This window comes from Rhea americana, unplaced genomic scaffold, assembly GCF_003343005.1.
Source record: "Rhea americana isolate MKP2758 unplaced genomic scaffold, rheAme1 scaffold_14, whole genome shotgun sequence".
Classification (NCBI taxonomy): domain Eukaryota; kingdom Metazoa; phylum Chordata; class Aves; order Rheiformes; family Rheidae; genus Rhea; species Rhea americana.
Window position 1 is genome coordinate 7,310,269 of NW_028185483.1, and position 23,992 is coordinate 7,334,260.

The window sequence follows — 23,992 nt, forward strand, 5'->3', positions numbered from 1 at the left end:
AAAATAAATTGCAAGTCAAAACCCTTAGTTTTAAAAGAGAGACTTCCACAATTTCATTTTCCTGATACAAAATTCAAGTAATTTTAAATAAGAGTAGAAAATTGTCTTTATAAAACATCCTGATATTAAAATTTACCAGTGTTCTGAAAATAAACATCAGATTTCCAGTATTAGTTGGGTTCAAATACATATTTAGAAAAATAATTCATTTAAAATGAAGGACACTTGGTGAAGAAAAGTGAAAATTTTAACAGGATGAGTTCTTAAAGCAAATGATAAAACCATTTTTTTGTCAAATTATATATCATTAGTCCATCTCTGCAATGAATTTTATTTTTTTTCTAAAGATGCACATTTCAATATTTAAAATGAATTAAGAAGAAAGGCTACTGAGACGTTCTGTAAAGTATATACCAGCACATGGAATTATTGCTTAACCTCAACAACTGTGTATGAGATTCACTTGATGGTGTTTTTATGCTGTGGTTTTTTAAATGGCTGTTGCCAAAGATACAGACCACACAACTTTAGCTGTGTCACTTTACTGAATAAAAACCACAATAATTTCTTTAAATAATTTTGTATTTAGGATTTTCTTGCAACAAAGAAATGGATTTATTATAAAATGCTTTTTCCTCCTTACCCATTCTTTAAGACAGCAGAATGGAAAAAATAAGCAGGACATGTTTACTTTGTGACTTAAGGCTCAGAGCAGATATTGAAAAATCTCCAGCAAWTTAAAAGCAGTTTTCCTTCCCTACCCCCAATTATTTTAGCCTAAAGTAATCCTGATGTCTAGGAGCAGTTACTTAAAAGTTTCTTTTTTCACCATCTTCTGGAAGAAAACTATAAATAAATTTTTATGTAAAGAATCAAACACTGGCACTGAAGAGGGCAAAAAAAAAAAATAAAATTAAGGATCAATAAATGATACTGCAATGTATCTTGTGCCATTTAAGATAGGAAGTCCTTCGTGTAAATGAGTCAGTCTTCCAGGGTGCATGAAACTCCATCCTTTCCTGGGGGACTCAATGGAACAGTTGTACCTAAGAAATTTGCATCCACCTCCCTGTAACAAAAGATTAAAAGGAAGATCTTTTACCTTTCATTATTCTTGAATAGGTTCCTTTTCATTTCTCCAAAGTTTAAGATATTCTGCTATTATTAATAGGCTGTTAACAATAAATAAATTTTACTATCCATACTAACAAGGTTTCATCTTCAAAGCAGTACTTAAGAGCTATGCATTTACAGTAATAGAGATTTCACCTCATTTTGCTTCAGTATTCTCTGAATAGCAATTCATTCAAGCAGCAATTCTGACATATATTATTGAACAGCCCTTTGATAACATTAGTACAGTTGCTATCAGAGAGTAGCAAATCATGTTTATAGATCCTGTTCCTACACAGCATCTCTATCTAGGACAGCATTTAAATAAATCTTAAATGTCCTCCTGGCTGTTATTTCCAAACAGAAGCAGTATTTTCTAAAGGCAGAGGTTTGAGGAATATACTCATGGGTGTTAAGTGTAAGTGTAAATAAGTAAAACGGGACAAGCTTCTCTACTAGCCAAGGCTGGATATTACTTCCACGGCCCTTTCTACCTCTGCAGTCTGAGGGTTGTTTTATTTGAACTACTCAATAGTTAAGCAGGAAATAATATATCTCAAAAAAAAAAAGAGAGAGAGAGAGAGAGAGAAATATGATTGAATATGTTGTTTCTGTGGCTGAACTAAAACAGGAGACAATTGAAAAAACAATTTTATCATAGAATCATAGAATCAGTAAGGCTGGAAGGGACCTCTGGAGATCATCTAGTCCAACCTCCCTGCTCAGCATGTTATATAAAGAAAAGAAGCCACTGCAATCAACTTAGGACTATACAAAATAATTTTAAAAACCTGTTTTTCACAATACAAGAATGAAGCATTTCCAAAATGTTGAAAGTGAAAGAGTTCGTATGTCCAAAGTTTTGCTTTCATACCCAGCCCTCCACCACCATTGGCTTCCACTGAAATGATTTGCCTAATACAGTTTGATTGCATCAACAGATGCTGCAATCTGCAATTGTGCAAATCTAATATTTGTGAAAAAACACCCAGCAATAATATTTCAATCTCTATTTTCCTCTTCCACACAGTCTGTAAGTATATCAAGTTGAGGTCTAGTGTAGAAACAAATGTTAGACACTCAGAAGACATGTTATTGCAATAAATAAGTTGCAAACTTACTTGAAAGTCCTCTCCTACTTTGTTGAGAGCAATGTTGATTGTGAACGTAGAGGAATCATGATGAGGTCTGAGTGAACGTTGTCTGTCAGGGCTGTATTTTACAACAAAATTCAGTAAAGCAAAGCCCTGAAACAAGATATACAGACTTCAGTATGTGGACTTCCAAGTCACACATGGGGTTTTGTTCATAAGAGCTGAATTAACAAAACAACATTTATTTGCAATTATTGCTATGTTGCACACAAACTCACCAACCAAATAGGATAGGATATATTTGATAAAATACTTAAATTAGTCATTCATCCAATAATTGCCTGCAACAGTTTTAAACACATACCTTCGTATAATAACCAGCAAAGACTTTCAGTGTTACTGGTGCAATGAACTCTCTTATGAAATGCAGCCATTCATTATCCAGTCCAATTTGCTTCATATGAATATCATCAGTTGGGACATTTTCATAACCTCCAGAAATACGGCTGTCCTAATGAGAACACCATAAATAGCCTTGAAATAAGAGCATGGAATGCTTCTGGCACTTCCACACATGCTGGCTTGAAATCTGCAGAATCACAAAACTACAACAGTGCTCTGCCCCAGCGGGTACATTTGAGCTCACTGCACATTAATTTCACAGCTAGCTGCTGGGGGAAAGAAATACTGAAGTAACAACAGAAATTGAAAAATTTTAGAAAGGTGAGTCAATATTTGCATGTGTCGCCCATTTATAAGGACTTCATGAAGGTAAGCCTAAGTTAAATAATAGTTTTAATGACTGTGATATAAAAGGAACTAAGCAACTCAACTTATATCGGATCATCAGAACACAAGCCTTCAGCTTGCCATGGCAATAAATATATTAAAATAATGTAAAGATAAAAGTATGTTAGAAAGGCTTTTTGGAAGCTCCTTCCTACAGTGAAGTCATGATGGCTGTAATTCATCTTGTTTCCAGGACACAGGTTTGTGAATGTGACAAACCTTCCTGTTAGCACTCTAACTTTAGCAGCAGTTAATGAACACCTTGAGGTTTGTGCAAACACGAACACAATAGCTCATTACATTTATGAGTGACTCTTTAGAGGGACAAGTCTGACAAATTAGAACTTAAAGAGATAAAAGAGTAAAACTTCTCTAAATAATTATGAACATCATGGATTTGCATTGCTACAGCACTTACACTGCTGCTAGCATCCAAATTGACTATTTCAAGGTTAACTGAGGAATGTCTCCAAATCTGCCAAACAACAAACTACATGCTGGACAAAACTAARCATTTTATACTGTAGGCAGATGTCTTAGGTCATTAGCAATTATTGGAATGTTGGAATTGTAGTACACTATGGCTTACTACTATATATTTACTCTCTTAATAAAAAGATCTTGTTTATATAGGCGGACACTTACTTGGTGTTTTCCACCAGACCATTGTCCAAAATGTTCCATTTCTTCTATCAATTCATCACAGGCAGTCTCAGAAAATATGGGAAACCAAAACACATCTGGACATGGCTATTAAGAAAGGAATACAGATTTTTTTTTTTTCAGTAGAAGTTATTACTGCTATCTTTTATTTTCAACAACTAAAAAGCTCATGCCAAGGACCTCTTCACTCTTCTGAATCACTAAAGAATATCAGTAATTCTGTTCTGAGTCATAATCCAGATACATCTAAATAATTTCTCTTGATCCACACCACAGTTTGGCTTCATTCTGGAAGAACAAAGAGCCACACTGTATGTCACCACCCACAATGAACAGACTATGTACCCAAATATTCTTGAATATTCAAATATTTAAGTATTCTGTGCCTTGGTTGGYCTAAATGATAACTCTGGCCTTCTAGGTATGAGCTAACAAGAAAAACAGTTTTCAAACATAACATGGCTTTAAACGTGAGAACAATTTATCCTARTTTCTTAAGAAAGGTTAATTAAATTGCTGTGCCTAACTGCCATAGAAYCCATCAGCCACCATTGATACAATGATTAAGACCTTAAAAGTGTTATGTCCAGTTATGTGAAAGCAAGCAGCCAGACAAAGGAAAAAAAGACCTCTGAAGCATCCAGTGAGGCTGAAGGAAAAGCTTCCTTCTGGGTTCACACGTATTAGATCTTAGAGAATCCATATGAAAAGGCACACCTAGAGAAAAGCTCCTGTAAGAGCTTGCCGTTATTAGATACGGGAAAACACATCCGTCAACTACAAACTCCAAATCAACTACAATTGCATTTTGGAGAAGGAAATTACTTAGACAGTTATATTATTTGGAGCAATCTACCAATTCTTTTTTGGACTACTCTCATCCAATTTTCAGAAGTGCAAAAGTTCAGCTCTGCTGTAAACTTCAAAAGGTATACAGCCACAGACCAAAACAGCAGTCTAATAATATTTATACCTACTTGTTCTACTATATTATCAGTGAAGATCTTGGAGTAGTTGGGATTTATATAGGTTTCCTTCCAGTCCTGAAAAAGATTATTTTGATACATTAAAAACTCACTTGTTCCATTTTAAAATGATAGAAAAAGTAATAGCCATTCTGTTCATTTGCTGTACTGAAAGCATGACAAAATTAAACATTTCTCATATCCCTAAATGAACTGGATCCCATCATCTCTAAAACACAAGACCTGTTACATTATGGCTGTATCTCCAACTCCTTACTCAAGTCATTGGTTTACTGATATGATACATTGTCATTGGCTTAAATAGCTGGTATAGAACATGATCAATAGTTACTGCATCATAAAACCAGATGTTCTCCAGCCAAATGCCATTAAAGTCCTTAACAAGATAAAACTTTAAAATAGTTTTTTAAAATAAAATAATTATTTATGAATAATTAGATGCGTACCACAGGATTTTCAAATATCTGCCAGAGGTCATTGTTGTAATGGGAGGTATTGTAATTGGCTGTAGAAATAAGTCTTCCAAATTCATGTCTGTTGGTAATGTACATGAAAACACCCTACACCAAACAGAAAAAATTATCATTAGCAAAATTGTCTATTTCAGTAAAAACGACATTAAAAATATCTGTGTTTATGCCTGCGCTTGTTTTGTGAAATATCACACACTTGTACATTTATATTATACATGTGCATTGTTCATTTTTAATTCTCAGTATCTTAAATCTTCAAATGGTTGATTCTAATCACAGTGTAGTGAATCACAGTGTAGTGCTTGTACTTTTTTCCTTAATAAATACTTAGTTGAATTTATTTTCTAAGCAAATTAACCAAATACATATTGTTTATAATGCGAAACTACCTACAGTTATAGAAAGTAAAATATATCTTTTTTTCCCCATAAAATCTAAAGCAGACCACACTAAGTGTTTAACAAACTGGAAGTACCTGTTCTCACACTGAAAACACTTACACAAGAAAATCATCATCTGAAGTTTAGTTTCTGATTAAAATCTGAAAGAATGAGCTAACAGAGAAAGGACTAATGGAAATCAGAGCAAGAAATGTGTTTCAGAGGATTAACTACATGATTCATCCTGTGAATCGGCCTGAAATAAAAAGGTATTGGCAAATACAACACRGTAAGATTCAGATTAGGGTACAAAACAGCTGAGCAAATATTGCAAAGTATGTGCAAAATATTAAGATAATAGAGACATGGCTCTATTATCAAGCTATCAACAGAGGATACTAAGAGAACTCTTGATAAGAAATAATAGCAGAAAATATTTTTTTCAAATAAGAAATTTATATTTTTTTTAATTTATTTTACTGTTTTTCAGATCAAAACTTCATTTTAGAATCATTTGTGACTTTTAGATTTGCAGCAGATGAAGGCATTCCCGTTTGGATGTTTTGTTACTTCTATCTATGCTTCTGTCTGAAAAAAGAGTTAAATTGTCAGAATAATAATGATTATGCTAAACATGTGCCCATTTTTGGGCCCCTACCAAATTACTAAGTAGCTGCAGCAGGGAGAATAAGGAGGGTCCAGGAGAAGAAAAACAGCTTTAAATTACATAGTTTTCACACCTGCCCTATGCTGTCACTGGGCCTGGTTTACCTGCTAGTGATTTGAGTTTTATTCTAATTTAATACCACTATAAGTCTCAAAGAGATGGGGGAAAATCCATCTGTACAAAAAATCGTTTGAAAAGTTTATCCTCTTTGGAAATATGCCAGAACATTTGGGATAAATCAATGCACTTGGAGTGAGAAGCAACTTTGCYGCACACATGATCGTAGTTTACTGCCAAGGCTCCTCTCCTTCCTTCTTTGGGCTGCTGAACCAATTTTAGCTACTGATGGACAGAGCACTGGATGCTTATGCTGATACACTTCAAAAGGACATGGACTTAGCAAGTACTGAGAAATCTCCCTGAGGGAACCTCAAGCATCTCTAAGAAGTTCTGGGCTGGTCATGAAGAACGCGTCCGTGGTGAAAACTTGAACCTTAGAAGACTGAAGAGAAAGCTAGAGCAGTATTKTGCTGAGATTAAGTGGACAGAGAAGGATCTTCCTGTGGTAGAATAATACTGCATGTAATAATAACTAATGAATTAAAAAAAAAAAAATAAAGCAACACCTTTGGGGGTCTGAGCATATGGAATGTTTCCGAAGAAGGGGAGTCTTTTTCCCTTTGTAAAGTCTAAAATGAAGGAGAATCATCACATCAGTTGACTGATACAAAGTCGCTTTCTCTTTGTCCAAGTACTATTAGATTCCCACAGTTATATTAGGGAAGTAGCAGCCTTTGACCAAAAGCTGATATGCCTTTACAGACAACATGCATCTCCAAGCAAAGCTCATAATGTACATGTCAAAGCTGTTTCCACCAGCCCCTTCTTATCTGCTGCAATACAAAAACAAGCAAGTACCAGACCATCTTGCAGCACAGACTGAGAAAGAGAAAAAGAGAAGGCAATTTTCTGATGAGCCACAGAGTCAGATTAGTTTAACGAGCACACGGGAAGCATAGGTTTGCCATAACTGATGCTGCAAAGGTTTGAATACAAAAGAATTTGACTGTGATGTTCTGAAGAATCAGTACAAACAAAGGAAATCATGCCTTGTTATGAGGGAATAAAAAAAAAATTAATACTTGCCAACTTTTCTTGTTCAACTCAGCAAAATTATTTTTCAATGCTACAAAGTCTGGAAATAGGTCTGGTTTAGCTCTTATTTGTTTCTGTGCTGAAACTAGCGTAAATATCAGTAGAAATGTGGATTTATATATTCACATTTTTACAGTACAAATACATTTTCTCTTATTACTTACAGCTTAATGCAAGTAACAAAAACTTCTGATACAATTTTAATCAATCTAGAAAATGAATGAGTCCATGCCCCCTAATAAGATAGATAGTATTTCATAAATCACTATGGATTTTTATATCAACATTGTCTGCCATCTAGCTTAAAATATATCTACTCAGCTATAAAACTGTTAAATATTCCAACTTAGTTTGCTAGAAGATCCATATTGTATAAAAACGTGGATAGCAGAGTAGCTCTAAATGCATTGATAAATTTAAAGTCATACACAGCAGGGGTAAAGTTGAGCTGTCTTTCATCCTATTGAGGTTGTGTCAACAAGCAAGATATATTATCCTCAATAGGAATTTTCAGCATGTTTAAATAAAAAACATCATGTAGTCAGTGCACCAATGCACTGGCCTTAGAAAAAAACTCCACTCTGTTCTTGTCAATAGTTTAAAGAAATATACCTAAAGCGCTAATATATCACAAAAATTGGCCAGTACTTTTAATTAGAAGTAAAAATACAAAATCCAAGATCAATCAAGTGAAGCAGTCAAGTGTAGCAGGACACAAAGCAGTCCGAGTGTATTCTATTTAAAAGCAAGCTGTTATAGATACACCTTACCATTTCCCTGGCATTCCTGCAGAGAGCCATATCAGGATCCAACTTATCACGTATAAAGTAGTTTTTCTCCTTCATCTCWGATCTGAGAGTTTGTCCCTTAATTAAATATATATTAGCCATATAAGGAATATTCCATACTCCTCTGTAATAAACACATGGAAATAATTTAGTCACTGAAGCTGTTATTTGTTGTGTATTTATTAAATTAGCATCTGTATTTACTGACAAGATAAAGTAAGCTTCAAGGCAATGAAGCTGAACGGTTCCCAATACTTGTGAAAAACTACAGCTGGACATAAAGAGATTACATCCCAAATGTTGGCGTAGGCAGTAATTGAATTTTTATGAAGTGCTGTCATGAAAAGGGGAAAAAGTCAAATTCTCTAAGTTTTAGCTACAAATGTACTTCATGTTTGTATAGTCAAGGCTATCAATCAAATTCCTTTATACTACAGTATTATTCTACACTGCCAGATTGAGAAAATAATTCTGAAACAGATTTTCAGATGAGTTTAAGCACTGTACTGAGGCTTCACACAGCTGGTCTGACCTTCTCACACAAATACCACTGTCTACAGCAGGCCATATATTTATGCGAGTTGGGCCAATATCAACAAATAAGCATTGCTGTTGTACAATGCATGCGTTGCCAATTTTCCTCCTTCCCCACACCAAGTCTCCCAAACCAAGAGCACATCTTTCAGTGCAGTGCAAAAAAAGCCAGTCCTRTTCAAACAGTCTGTTCCAGACCTTTCTGTTTTTTCAGGGCAAGGAAAAGAAGTCATCACTGCATGTGAAAGTCAAGCTTAGATAAGCTTAAATCACATTGATTGTGGAGGGAGTAACTTAAAAGGCTGTGATACAAAATATTTCTCAAGACCCCAGACATAACACACAAGAAAGACATTAACAAAYAAATTACAGTCGTTCAATTATGTGTTGACTAAATACTCTATTTGTCCAGAGGAGATGAAGTAGTCCTTGCAGCCATTTGATGCATGCCTCAAATGACTCCTTTAGACTGAGGTTCCTGGGACATAGACAGAAACTACAACCCTTTTGCTTTACTATTTCTTTGTTTTGCCATTTTTTATATTAGGCACTCAGAGTAATCAGACACAATCAGAGCAGTACCAGTAACGACTGTGCCCACTACAAAAACTAGCTCACTGTGTTAAACTTTTTGTTATTTATTCTATTTCAGACTGTGGATTGGAAACGAAGGGAAAATGAAAGCGTATCTATGAAATGAAAAAAGCTAAACAACATAACTAACATAAGCTTTTCCAAAATAATACAAGACTGTATGGAAAGTAAGGTAAGAATATGTTCCTAATAACAGTACATGAGTGCCTTGACCTTAAACTTTAACCCACAATTACTTACACTCTGTTCCCTTGGACGATATCAATATAGTCCTCTGATCGAGCATAGTAGCCATCCGGGCTCAAAGCACCCCAAAAATTGGACCAAAGCTTCCCATGCCGAGTTACAAGCGGAGCAATGATCTTTCTGTGAAATGACATTCAATAATAAGAAAACACAAGTTGCAATACTTAGTCTCTGTGTCAAACTACATACRCTTTCCTCACTTTAGTATTTTAACAACTCTGTAATCCAATGATTGTCAAATATTAGAGCAGCAACGCTGACCTTGAACTCGAAGGAAMCAGCATCAAAGCCTTCATCTGCCCAAAGACAACATCAGTGTAACAGAATCAAAGATTCCCTGTAAATCAGAAGCAACTGGGTTTTCAGTCAATCAAAAGGAAAAAAAAAAATACTGCCCATGGCATAATGATAGAAAAAGCATCACAAAGTCAGAGAACAACAGATGCAAGTGCAACTTCATGAATCTGAATTATTCCAGCTTTCTCAAAATTTAACACAAAGTCAAAAAGGAAATTCAAAGTTGAATAGAGAAAAAGAAGAAAAGGGAACTTCTGTTCCAGAGACTGTCTATTGGTAGATATATCTTGCAAAGCTTCTGCCTCTTCCATGTCATATATTTGGCTTTTATCCTCTCTTTGTACAACAGTAAATTTTATAAAGAACACTACATAAAGTACTGGCAATTGCATCTTCACCTAAACTCTATCCCTTCTCAGCAGTAGCTTAATACAGACACTGATAATTCATCTTCCCATGCAATGCACTGGATATTCCAGATGTGTTACTAAGGCCCAAACACCAAAGTCACACCTGCAGAGGAGGCATCCTCCAGCTGTGCTGCTATACAGTGTGCACAGCATGTCATGCACGGCAGGTCCCACATGCCTACAGCTGCCACTGGTYAGAAGTCACAGCTTAGTTTGACTTAAGAGAATTTAATACAAAGAGAAATTGGTCTTTAGAGCAAGAATGATGGAGCTGCCTCAGCTCCAAGAAAAAAAAATCCAATCTTTTAATTCACTTTCATTTTAAAAACAAAGTAGTAATATTGCAATACCAACAATAAACTAAACATTTTTTTCTTTTTATGTTTGACTAACTTTGAAACATCAGTCCTTGAGATCTTGATTGATCTCATAAAAAAGTATTTATACCATACTGCTGTCTTCAGAACAAATTTCACATATTTGAAATTCACATCAGGAATTGCTGCTTGACAAAAACAAAACACTTTGAGCATTTCTCGCTTCCAAGCCTGTTATTAACCATGGCAATCAAACACTGCAGGCAAACAAGAGGGTCCAATTCTGCAAGAACAGACAGGATCTTGTTTCTTGAAACAGTTTTCTCATGAGACATGATCATTTTTGTTTTAACGTACCCAAATAAAGGTACACTAACCTAAAAAGCATGCAAGATTAGTTTCAAAGTTTTCCATTGGAACAGCTGAATGAGTTCAGTTTACTACTGCATAGCAAAGGTGAACACAATGGTTCCTCAGCTGGGAAGTCAATGGCAGTAGTTACAGTAAAATAACCACTGTAGAAGGTTGAAAAGATCTACAGAGAGAATTAATCTGAGTTTTCCTACAGTAATGCCATGCTGAGAAATGGAACAATGAAAGGATTTTCTGGGTACCCATTTTTTAAGTTGGAAGGAATTCTGTAAAGCCAGGAGATATACTATACCTGTTCTGTTCTATCAGTATTTTTAAAGTCTTTGGGTTTGTCAGGACAACGTCTGCGTCTATACTGAAGTAATATTCGCATGTTTTATCCTGGCGACAAAGGTCCCTAAAAAGAGAAAAAGTAATGGTTAGCTCACACATGTCTATGAAGGTTCACAGAGGACGAAATATAGAAAAAAAAGAAAGAAAGAAAAATGCTAACCAAGTCATATAACCCTAACCCTAGTCATATTTTACATTAAAAGCCCTCTGGAATGTAGCATAGTAAAAGAAAGATATTTTAGATTACAACAGTGTGATACACTAAAAGCAGATTTTAAGATACAAACCAGTTTTTCTTCTAAGAAGCTAAGTGACCTTCACCAAGTTCCATGAGAACAGCTGTGCCCTGCMCTAGCCAAATACASACAGGGAGATCAAGTCAATACTTCGCATATCTGCTATGAGGGTAGATGCCCAGTAGTAGTGAGTTAAGTGTGAAATATAATCTTCTCTAGTAAATAACTGCATAACAGCCGATAACATGGGGCTGCCTTTATCCAAAGGTGCTACAGATGCAATTTGCCGATTGCAACAGTAATTGAATCCTTACAGAATATCTAAGACAAAAAGTGGGGAAAAAAAATATGTATTTAGAGAGCTTTTCTTRGTCATTTTGTGATATAATACAGTTGCCAAAGAGGAATGCAAGACAATCATAGGGATGGTGCATGGAAATCAGAATAAAAAGAAACTTCATTTGTTCCATGCAGTTCCTATCAGTTGCGGTTTTGATCTCAGAAAAATAAGCTATTTGCACAGATTCCCTCCCCTTTAAGSGAAAATTTCCACCAAGTGGAAAAAGACACTCTGCTATAACTAAACACCCAGTAAAATACATGAGTTCATGTGTACAAAGAGTAAACCTGAGTATCTGTGCTTTTGCCAGGGTACCCTCGCTAGGCCAAGGTTTGGTGTAACGAATACAGCTTCCTACACGAACAGAACTGTGAGAGTTCATAGTAAATCAAATGTACTTCTACAAAAGGTAGAACGTGCTACAGCCGYAGCTGGGACGCGACACGCTCCCTCGCAGCCGAGACGCCGGCCGGCGGGACAGCCTGCCTGCCGCTCCTCAGCTCCCCTTCCCTCTGCCTCGCCACCGCCCTCGAGCCATCCCAGCCTGTCTCCTGCAAGGATTACGTGTCGGTGCCTCTGGGGTCTTTCTGTTTACCAAACCTTGTCAAGCTCAAGGGACTTTGGAGGTATGACACTGTTGAGACCACATTGGAAGGCAGAGCTTTTTTATTCCATACACTTAAGCRTTCCTTCCTCTTCAACCTCTACTCCTGAAGATGTAAGAGAGATTTGTGCCAAATTTGTAAAACAGTAAAATGGAAGAAATGGTGACTTGGACTGTACTGGAAGCACCATATTTGGCCGTATGTCTGCTGGAGCAACACTCTAAATTTTTGGTCAGTCTGTTCTTTCCTTCACTGACAATCTTCTGTCTTACGAAGACATGTTCATGTAACCGTGATGCCTTGACCAGCACTTCCTCACATAACTGCCCCCACCGAAACCAGCAGATTCCACTGCTGCACAACAAAGCCAAGAAGGTAAAATCTGCCACAGTTTTCCATTAGCAGCCTGTTCTGTCCAAAGTTTGAGAAATCCTGTGTACAGTCCACTCATACCTTTAGCATTAACGTAACCACAGTTATTAGCAGTGCTCCAAGTTTTATATTGCAGTTTGCATTAGGGTTAGATTGCTTTAAAAAATATTCTGTGAGATGCGGTCCCTGCCTGAGGTTCCATCTGTGACAACCCCAGCCAAGATCTCCCCAGAAGCAAAAAAACCCTTCTGCTATTAACAAAAATATGATGGAATCCATGTTTTTAACTACAAACAATGTGAAAAAATAAATGGAATAGACTTATTTGTATAAATATATATACTTGTTTGCCTTGTTACAGGCAAACATAACCAGAAAATTAAGTTGTTCTTTTTAAAAATGAATGGTCCTTCAACTCCCCCACCAAACCTTTTCTTTAAGAAAATTCACTGCCAGAGAATGCTATTAAAACCAATCCAAATGTGTTTAGTGTTGAAAATCCTTCTGTTTTCACATTAATATTCACATATTAACCCAAAACACAAGGTATTAGATGAAAAGTTTTAGCATAAGATGCACTCGATCATTCATTGATCTAYTGAGAACTCTTTAAAACCATTACTGCCTTAAATATTCTGGAAATTCAGCTGTAATATAGATCACCCACAACGTTAAAGCCTCAACTGCAACATCTACAAACAAGAAAAACTATATTTAAAAGTCAGGCAGTGGGGAGAGGTGAAGAAAAATATCAAGACTGCTAATCTAACCCTGCTTTGACTCATTTTTTTCCGTTTCTTTTTACTCAGCATATTCAGTCAGAAGATTCGATCACTGAACAGGAAAACTTCATATTTAATCATCATTTTCTTTGCATTTCTAGGTATAAGTTACCATGTCAAATGGAAAGCATAAATCTTACMTTTGCACTTTAAGAAGGTCACAAATAGAAGTTTCCATAAAATAGTTTGTTTCARATATACGGAAAAGTGACTGAAAAAATTTATCTTAAAATTAATGAAGAAAGACTACTTTTCTTTTCTTTTCTTCATGTTTCTTTTCTTTAGGCTTTCACTGCTGCTAGGTAGTTTTCCCAGGGAAATATGAATAATCCTGGATATTCTCATGCTTATATTCTTACATATATGCTCATGCATTAGATTCTTACATTGTATGCTAGCCTYTACAGAGAAAGAAATTAGTAATTTGCAAATACAGTGATGCTTAATTTCCTTAAACCTTTAGTCCAYGTAGAACAGTGATCATCTAAAAAGGAAAAGCATCACTGCTGTTCTGCACAGGAAACTTTCCACTGACATCTTCAAAGGGGCAAGTCCTTTGTGGGGGAAAACACTAGTATAATCTACTCAATTTTCTTCTGCATTGAGTCATTTAAATTTTGTTCAGGCATGATTTGAAATTGTAATTAATCAATTTGTCATTTTTATAYGCCTCTCAGTTTGAAAACACAACCCCAGACACAGACATTACACTTTACGGGAGAGCTACACTTAGGCCGTTTGACAAATCTCTCCAAAAAGGGTGCTTCAGACCCACGCCTGCAGCATTAATCGGAAGACTCTGTGTGACACTGCTTGTCATTTRGAATTACATTTTGCAGTCTCAGTAGCCTAGAGATAGTCACTGCTATTTTCAGAACGGGATACACAAAGCTCTGCCACCCATCACTGCCGGTGAACAAATACAGCCACAAAACAGATAAAGTACTAAAGTCTACCTAGCCTCAAGTGCAAAACTATTGTAATCACAGTTACTACATCCCAAAGCTACTGAAATGAGATAGGGGTGGGAAAGGCTTTTACATTCTGCAACACCTAGAAAGTTCAGAATGCTCCCAGCTCCACAGGAGGCTGAAACTCAAAACTTCCCAAGTGTTCAAAAAAGAATCAGCTCCAGAAAMTCCAAGTATCCAGGCCAAATCAAATGACATATGGGGGATACAGATTTAAATCCCTGCTCAGCCTTTAATCACAGCCAAGACATTTGCCCTACTTGCAGAACTAYAAAGAAGTCCTTTTGTTTCCAATTAATAGCTTATCAATATGAAATGGGAGCTCTAAGATTGGCTTAATACCCGCTGATTTTCAAGAAGCACACAGGAAACCTAAAGTCAGTTCCAGCTCAAATGTAACAATAAGGTCTACCAAGTGGCAAACTGATTCTGGGCTTTTTGCTATTTTTCCTGAAACTTTTGAATGCTTTAACTTTACATTTTCATTAAAATTTGCACATTCCCAGTAAAAGTTGGRGTAAATCACATTTTTWAAAAAAGTTCARAAAACTCTTAACTAATTGTGTTACTAATAGTTTTWAAAAATAAATAAATAAAACTAAACCCAAAGTCTGCAAGTGCTTTAGGGGGAAAAATATTGAAATAAATAAACTTTCTGAATTTTTAATTCTATAAAGAAATGAATAAAATCAGTTCTTATATTTCCCATCTTCTGCTATGGCTTAATATATTTCATACAGTTATCTTGCATTTTCTGTCATAGAACATGCTGTAACAGCCGGTTGAAGTCTTATCTTCAGCAAAGACAAAACACAAGGATGAACTCAGATGAGCTATTTCTTTTTCCTAAAGAATTAGAATTGAGGCAAAAAAAAAAAAAAACTGACTGTTAAGAACTTTGATTAGTTTCTTGCAAACAAAGGCTTTAAAAGACACAAAACACTAATAGCATCTCCAAGGGATGCACATGCAGACAGACTACTCAGATAATGCACAACTAAACTTTCCTGGTTTTGTCCTACTTCATTTGCCCTCTCTTTATTCTAGTTCTTCCCCTTTCAGCCCATAATGAGGAAAAGTCTGCTCTCCTATTTGCCGATATTGTTGATTTGTATCAAGTCTTTGCTGAGTACACAATTTAGAGTCTTTTTCAACAGCTGTCAGCCTATCACAAAAGCTCAGGAGGGGGCTTTTCACATCAATAAGAAACAAGTAAATGCCTCAATTATTCTTTATCATGTGAATGAGGCAAGTAGAAGTTTGCTACATGGTTATAGGTCAAATTAAAAAGAATTTATTTTCCCTCACATTTATATTGACATAAAAGACAGTCTTATTTACTGAGAACCTCATCCTGAYATATTACCACTTTTTACTAAGGCAAAAAAAGAGAAAATGAAGTAAAGAGAAAACAGACCAATTGTATTATATATACAAAAGCATGCCACTAAACTGAAACTGAATCTTCAATGCAACTCTTTTCAACTTATTCCCACTGCAATATTAGTGAGAAAGAAGTGAGGTTATTCTGGAAGCCAGCTGAAGGTTGAAAGCAGATAGTTTTCACAGGAACTGGCTTTTCCATGAACATGCCATGCCTCTAAGTTAAATTTGCTGAAGAGAAAGATCTAGTTGTTCCAGAGAAGCTGATTATAACCAGAAAGGCAGCAGAACAGACCAACAGCATGTAAGAGAGCAGGCAGATGAACTGAAACTCATTTATCCTTGAGCTTATGTGGAACTCAAAGAAGCCAGCAAAATTGTCCACATTAAAGAGTCAACTAACGCTCAAGATTTATGTATGATTCAGTATTTTGGCACTGTCTCATTCCAAATGCACTACGCTTCACATTTTCTCAATACACTACACTTCTCTTTAGGGCAGAACCTCTAATTAAGAGGCTCTTCAGAAGCAACATGAGTCAAATTATATCCATACGATCATAAATATGGTTATCCGTTGGTACACATCACAAATACGATTTATCTCTGTCTTACACAGTAGAATTTGAAATGCAGATATATGATATATGCAGACATTTATCTAAATTACTATTATTAGCTGCAGAGCTGCAAAGACAGCATATCACATCAAAAGCCTTCACCATGTTATAAAAAAAGTAGGTACCATTAGAAGAGGAAAACAACTTTAAAGATCTTTTGGTGAGATTTAATAGAAATTCGTTACACTGAAACGAAGAAATAGAAAAATAGAAGATTAAATGAATGAAGAAATAGAAATATATAGAGAGAATAACAACAGAAAAATAGAAAGAGGTTACACTGAAAGTTCTGCCTTATGGTGTCTATATAGCAAAGTACAAAAAGAGAAGAAGACAACTCCAGAAATTCCACCTCAGCTACAGATAAGATGCACGCCTTCAAAAAGTTTGCAAATATGATATGTAATTGCTTTAGAGACTACGACAAAGACAGAKTGCTTCATAAACACGTGAATGGACACTTAATACTCCCACACCAGACATCTGTAATGTTTCCTAGAAAAGCTTTGGGAGAGGCTTGGAACTCATCCAAATACAAGTTTTCCTGTGGCTTCAGCATAACAAAACCCCATTCAAACAAATCACAAAGACTCAGGATTAATCCTACGTTCTTTCAGYTGATGCCCTGAACTGTCTACGTTATGTTCTTAACCTCAGATTAAGAACGAAAAGGGCCTTCTTACGTAACTTCTCTTTCATCGCTAGCGGAAGATTGGGGCGAAAAGACTAACGAAAGAACCGTCTAGGAATGAAGCCTGCCCAAGGGCCGCAGCAAATCTTAGTGGGATCCTGGTCTGTAGAACTCCATAATCTGGTTGATGGACCTACTAGGAGAGCTGCGAGATGCTCCACGATACCAGCCAGTGTGCTGCCACTGAAGAAGAGATCCCTTGATAAGCAAGAACATGGGTATACAGGGAGAGTAGCTCCTCCCTGGTAGAAGGAAAAGAGTGAGACAGACCATAAGGATGAAATCAGTTGCTTTTGCAACTTCTTTTTCTGGAAAGCAGAAACTTCTGCTAGAGTACTTCTAAAGGAGATTCCTGTCTCTTTGAACCATATAAAGCAACACAATTCTGTTACCCATATGCCCAGATCCAGCTCCAACCATATGTTATTTTTATTTTATATTTAAAACAAACAAAAAACCACAAGAGAAGGGGAGGAGGAATTAGGACAGAGAAAGTGCAGGTGTTAAATGTATATTGAATTACTGAATGCAAGAAGTAATTTTACCCTAGGAAATCATTCTGTGAACACTTAGCTTAAAAAAAGTTTAGGATGCAAAAATTGCACCAAATACATTTTTTCAAGACTACAGCGCAATCGRAATTTCTAGTCACAACAACCTCCACCCATTTTTATAACTTTTGTTATGCATAAGTGCCGCACGAACTGTGTTAAAGTTTGGTGTGTTGTATCGTGTTTTGTTTGTAAACTGTTCTTTTTAAAAGATACTTAAACTTTAGGGAGCTTACGCTCGTGACAGATGTTTTAACATACATTATACTTAGTACAAATACAAGAATAATCTGGCATCTCCTTTGTTTCCTCATAGTCTACTACTGTCTGTGCCTTCATYAGTGGGCAAAATGACAGGCCACTGGAGTGGCCCAAACCAGAAAGAAAAGTTTTTACAAATGACCAACAGCTTTTTATATTGGACAGAAACCACCAAACACTCAGGTGTTCATATTTTACATTTAGTGCTAGTTTCATTACTAAAGCCCTCACTTTTGTATTTTAAAAKGCAAAATTGTTAGCATTTAAGATGAAAAATACACATTAAGGCTGAAAAAAAAAAAAAAAGTAGCACATGCATTGTTATAAAGAATTCATAAATTAGAAATTACATTCCCATGTTCCTGGCTTCTGCTTGACTCAGATTTTCTTCGGGTCCAACAATTTTTATATTTCTGATAATGTTCTTGGCTTTTTCCCAGAATTTCTTGATGTGCTTTTCATGGTAAACCTCCTGTAATCAAGTTAAGATTGTTTAGAGTAAATGAAAAGTACAAATTGCTGCRAAATCACAAATATAGCATCCAAGTACAAATTGTATTCTATTCTAAACAAAGAGATGGCAAACACAGTATTTGTGGATGCGTCAGTACATCTATCACCAAAAGCAAGCCTCTCCAYTCAAAATTTTAGCAAAAGACTCCACCACTTCAGCAGCACAAACCAAGGCAGTGCTTCCAGACCAGCGATGAAAGAGTCACCAAACGACGCTTTTTCAGGACGCATCTTTCGGCGTCCTTCGGAGCCCGTCCTACGGCCACGTCCAGGCAGTGCCCACCACGGGGCCGGCCGGCCGCCCTCCCCGTGTCCCGGCTGGGGGGGAAATCGCGCTCGGCGTTACTCCCAGTAAGGAGATTTGGAAAGGCTTGAGCCTCTGCTAGTAAAAGGAAGCGAAGAAACTTGCTGGTGTCATTAGGGAAAAGGGCGACTGTGCCGGAACAGGCAGAGATGGGTAGGGTACGGGGTAGGTTTGTGCCTATTACCTTGTTCTAAGCTGCTAAAAAAACAAAATTTTTATGAATATTCAAACAAGTATCAAATAAAAATAATCAATATTAACTTCCTCTAAAATCCAGTTATAGTGACTATTTCCTTTGATAGCTACATACTCAACCACTCATTTAAGAGGCCTCACCAGCATGCAGTACTTCCAGACCATTTGTTGTGCATATTATGGCTGACTTTAGTCTAACTGAAAACAACTCTTTTTCCCCCTCTCTATAATAAAAAGGACATTCATTTCAAATATTGTTTGACTTCTGGCTGAAATAATGAAACCTAGCAGGAAAAGCCTACAACTCCTATGTGCATATCATATTTATTCCTTTACCATCCTTCCACAAAAACAGACTGAAAATCTTAAAGATCAATTCTACTTCCATTACTCAGAGCTGTAGTGCTATGATATAAATAGCAGTGTATGCCTAATAAGAAAGGACAGAATTATAATATTTTCCTGCTCTCTCTCTTACGGCTCAGTCTTTCAAAGACCTGCACAAATTTGTAACCTCGCTTACGTTACAGTGCTGCTGAACTGTCCACAGCAAAGTCTCAGCAACAGCAGGTCCGTAGGTAATTAAAAAAAATACACTTCAAAAACATTCAGATAAAAAGAAAAAAAAAGGGGGAAAAAAAATCAACACAGTTGTGCTACCATTCAAAACACACACGGACGCACCCCTCGATCCCAYGGCACCCAACACAAGCATCAGGAGAAAGGAAAATGCACTGGCACCTCAATAAGATGAAAAGCAAATCCAGTGTCAACTACTGTTTTATATCAACTTATACTTTTCCCAGAAGCACACACTTTAAAATACAACCTTTCTCACTACTGGAATCTAAGCACTTTGTATAAATAGACTCTAGTAAGCATTGCTTTAATTTCATTCAACTTTGTTCTGTTAATAAAACTACTCTGTTTTTTCCCACTTCCACATACTGTATTATGAAAGATAAACTCTTCCTATGCAGTTTAAATGTGTACATATATAGAATCCATATGCTTTCCCTCGCATACACGTTCATTCATATCATAATTTCTAAAAATTAAGCTTTGCACTATAGTTATATAATACTTACATTATTATGAATGAAGATACTGAGTGCCTCTTTTGGGTAGTCCAGAGTCAACAGTCTGTCTAAAAATTTAGGGAGGAARGGAGTGGGTTGTTCAATGAAAACACCAATTTTTACCTTTGGATATTCCTAAAAAAAAAAATAAAAAAATATKTATATATATATTTTGACACAACCGGTAAGACTTGTCTCCTTTCCAAGATTATCACAGCACAAGAGTAGTTGCTTTTTAATACAACTATATCAGGCCACACAGCTTCCAAACAAACAAACCAAACTAATCCAAAAGCGCTATTCCCCCATATCTGTATCCTCTATTCAACTTCACAAAGATAACACACACAATTGCTAGAACCCTCTTTAAATTTCAACTACATGAACTGCCAGTTTAAATAATACAGTAAGGTTTTTAAGTTCTTATATATATTAAAAAATAGCAAAAAAAATGTTTAGGAAATACACCTAAATCTATACAGCAACTTCATTATTTTTGAACGCAGCATCGTATATACTAAATTGTAATTAACAAGGAAAAAAAAAGACCTATTCTTAAAAAGTAATTAAATAATAAATACAACATATTTTCTCAACYGTACTTTAAGTCAAAGATTGCCATATCCTTCCTTTTACTTCTATATGCACTAACTCCCCCTTTCCGTGTCRCCCACTGAGTTCTGCAATACCTCCCTACTGACTGATTTTATCAAGACTTTTGATGAACTGAGTAGAGTATCTCCCCTCGTAGCCAAGGATACTGAAATTTTACCCACCTTATTTTAGTCCTTTAAACACACTTTCAAGTTCAGCCAGCACTAGTTACTGGCACAGTTTAGGACAGCAACATTTTGCTCAGAGCAAATGGTAACAGCAGCAGCCAAGTCATGCACTATTTACAAGTTTACAAAAAGTCCCATACTGACTTAATTAACAGTGGATGAGAACGTGGCGAGAAGAGGTCGTATACAGCTTATATTGTAAATCATATTTGTTCTCTTTTTAATTCACATCTTTCAAATCCCTGGGTAATATATTCCTGGGTATTAATCCCTCAGTAATGTGAGCACCACTTAAACAAGCGTAGTCAGCACTTTTGAACATATTTCTAAAATGTATTATTACATTCCTTGAGATGAAAAAACTTAGCCTTCAAAAGCCTCTTTCCCTACACAAGGAAATATACTGATTAAACGAAACTAGTTTTTCCCCAGCTYTAAAGCAGACAGTTAGTATAAACATCTCTAACTCACTGCAAGAGTCTTAGAGAGAAACCACAGGTGAGCACAAAGTTGGTTCTCCTAATGGAGTCAAAGCCAATTAAAGTGTCTGGATAAAGGTTCAGAACATGCTGAAATTTCACCAAGTCAGTGTCTACATAGCAAATCCAGAAACACACTGGCAAATATATCAGATARGAAACGTTAAGCACCAGTGTTTACCCACACTACCTCCTGCTCACAACTTACTCGCCAAACTTAATGTGYGTTTGTGCAGGCACGCTGATAATTTCAAAACAGCTGATCAAGACCAATTAGTAATGAGAATTACTAATACTAATACTAATTTCATACACTGAAATGAATTGCTTGGCGACAATTTTCAACATTATAGACTAAAATCTCAGGGGTGYGATCAAAGGAAAATAGCGTTTAAAACATCAGAGTACAAATTCCCGAGAGCTGCTCTGCCAGGATTTCTYCTCAAAGCAGAAAGTTCATGGGTCTAGACCCTGAGTCACTATAGTATAAACGGTTGTCACTGCATAACCTGAATCTAGATCAAAGCATACAATTTCAACACTCAGTATTTTGACTRTATCAGATCTGTGATTTTGCTTCTTCCCAATTCAGCCTGAGCAAAAACCTTTCCAGAACACCCAGTCTGCAGTGGGGTGTTAYGTTTCATCTGACGTTTTCTCATTTTCACGAAGGCCGTATGTTTGCCTTTTCAAGTTCACTTTTTCGCAAGCACTAGTCAAGCATATGACAATTTTCTGAAAAATACAAGATACCCCTCTGGGTAGTTATTTTGAGACAAAGTCCAAGAGCCCTTTCCATGAGATTTGCCAGGGAAGCGAGAGGTTGAAATGAGGTTGCTCTTCCCATTCTGCAACAGGAAGTGTCCAGACCAGGAACAAACTTWGAGATTTAAAGCAGCAGCTGTAGGGGGCACTATGTTTGTCATCCAATCCAATTCAGGTTTTAGTTAAGAAAACAAGAAAAGGGGGGGGGGGGGAGTGGCAAAAATTTACATGCATTGTGTCAAACTCTGCACTTCAATTTATTTACCAGCACGCTCCTTCGCTCTGAGCGATGAGCGAATTTGAGGCTGACGTGGGCTGTTTAACATCAGCAGAACCTGGTTACTGCGAGCGTTCCCACAGCGAGCCCCTGGTCACACCTTCAGCTTTTCTGCTCATCCATCACCGAGCAGTTTACACACAACCGCGGCAATCCTTCCAGCCCCTCTGCCTCGCATGCCCCCAGCCCTAGGCGACAMGGAAGGAAGGATACGCCCGTGCCCGGGACGGAAAGCACTATTACTTCTTCTACKTGTTCTGCATTAGAGTTTAGGTGTGCCCAATCCGTAACATTAAAAMGGCAATGCCTAAGCTCATCGTGTCTATTCATGCTAGAATTTATCTAAAGCAACTGAAACTCTAAAACATAGTTGGCATCAACAAATTTGATCCCCCTACTTGCTTGTGAAAAAAACACTCACAAGACAGGAGCACACCAATGCAGAAAGTTAAATAAAACAATACGGCAAGGATCATGGTAAAGATTCACAACTGGTATTGCTCTTTTCATGAAAGATTTCCTGTTGAGTTGCAACCAGCCAGGCCTGAACAGAAAGTGTGTTCAGAAAGTGAAATATCACTTGTACTCAGAAAAGCCAAAAGTAAACACTTCCACAGAGGCCAAGAAAAAGTCTCGCTATTCCTTCTGGCAGAATAAGTGAGGTATGAAGTCCAAAGAATTATAGTAAAGGAAGACAGCTTCCAAAAAGATGTTTTCAAGTTATAGAAGCTACCCAGTAAACCACTGCTAGTTACTTCTCATTACTTGTTTTAACTACTCTCCAACTGTGTTTTAGTTGCCCACACAATTACGAAAAACCTAATTAACTTAAAGTTAACTTGAGGAAACAAGTTGACTCGTGAGTGCAAACACCCATAATTTCAGTAGAACATCATTAGAATATACTTTTAAAGCAAAATAATTTTTAAAAGACAGATGAAGAGAAGCTGAAAGTCATCACAATTCCAGCAATGGCTTTTTGAATTTATATCCAAGTCCATAAGCTGCTTATTGTCCAGAAAGTCTTTCACTTTGTCCTTTAGTCACAGGGATCATAACCCACTAGTTCTTTCAAGTTATCCCCACTTTTCATGACCCCCTAAGCCTTCCYCTCATACCCTCACTACAGAACAGAAACTAAACATACAGTGCCTGTGAATAGTTTAAGAAAAATCTTAATGTCCTTTTAAGTATGAGTGTTATATTTTCACACTGTAGATCTTTGCATATACTCCGCCTAAAATGTACTTGGTACAAACTAGAAAACGTGTAAGGACATTAGAGATGTCATACTTGGAGCCAAAGAGCAAAATAAATTCCTAAAAATTGGATACACACATGCGTGTTTGCCTGAATGCGTCTATACTAYGAAAATTCTAAATATTGTGAACTGATATCAGACCTCAATTTTTACCTTTTTACCTCAGATCTATTATACAGATATATGTTTACACATACAACAATATAAATCTCTGTATCACCCTTCACAAGGTAAAACAATAGAAATTCCAAGTGCTGTGACTTTCCTCTAGCCCTTTCTGGAACCAGTAACTGTAATCATGTTACAAGTAGCTG

At 36.5% G+C, this 23,992-nt stretch overlaps 1 protein-coding gene across 2 annotated transcripts in view; it reads right to left on the reverse strand.

Moving 5' to 3' along the window:
- Window positions 1-317: 317 nt before the first annotated feature.
- Window positions 318-23,992, reverse strand: part of PLOD2 (procollagen-lysine,2-oxoglutarate 5-dioxygenase 2) — a 37,567-nt gene continuing 13,892 nt past the window's right edge. The window contains exons 8-19 of one of the 2 annotated variants that reach the window (XM_085298644.1): window positions 20,124-20,249; window positions 18,374-18,495; window positions 11,171-11,275; window positions 9,477-9,602; window positions 8,091-8,232; window positions 6,792-6,854; window positions 5,092-5,205; window positions 4,637-4,702; window positions 3,642-3,746; window positions 2,572-2,718; window positions 2,235-2,360; window positions 318-1,069 (exon numbers count right to left, since the gene is read on the reverse strand). In XM_085298644.1, coding sequence (XP_085154770.1) covers window positions 914-1,069; window positions 2,235-2,360; window positions 2,572-2,718; window positions 3,642-3,746; window positions 4,637-4,702; window positions 5,092-5,205; window positions 6,792-6,854; window positions 8,091-8,232; window positions 9,477-9,602; window positions 11,171-11,275; window positions 18,374-18,495; window positions 20,124-20,249 — 1,398 coding nt within the window. In that variant the 3' untranslated portion in view covers window positions 318-913. The remainder of the gene's footprint in view (window positions 1,070-2,234; window positions 2,361-2,571; window positions 2,719-3,641; window positions 3,747-4,636; window positions 4,703-5,091; window positions 5,206-6,791; window positions 6,855-8,090; window positions 8,233-9,476; window positions 9,603-11,170; window positions 11,276-18,373; window positions 18,496-20,123; window positions 20,250-23,992) is intronic. The other variant, XM_085298645.1, reaches the window with a different exon arrangement.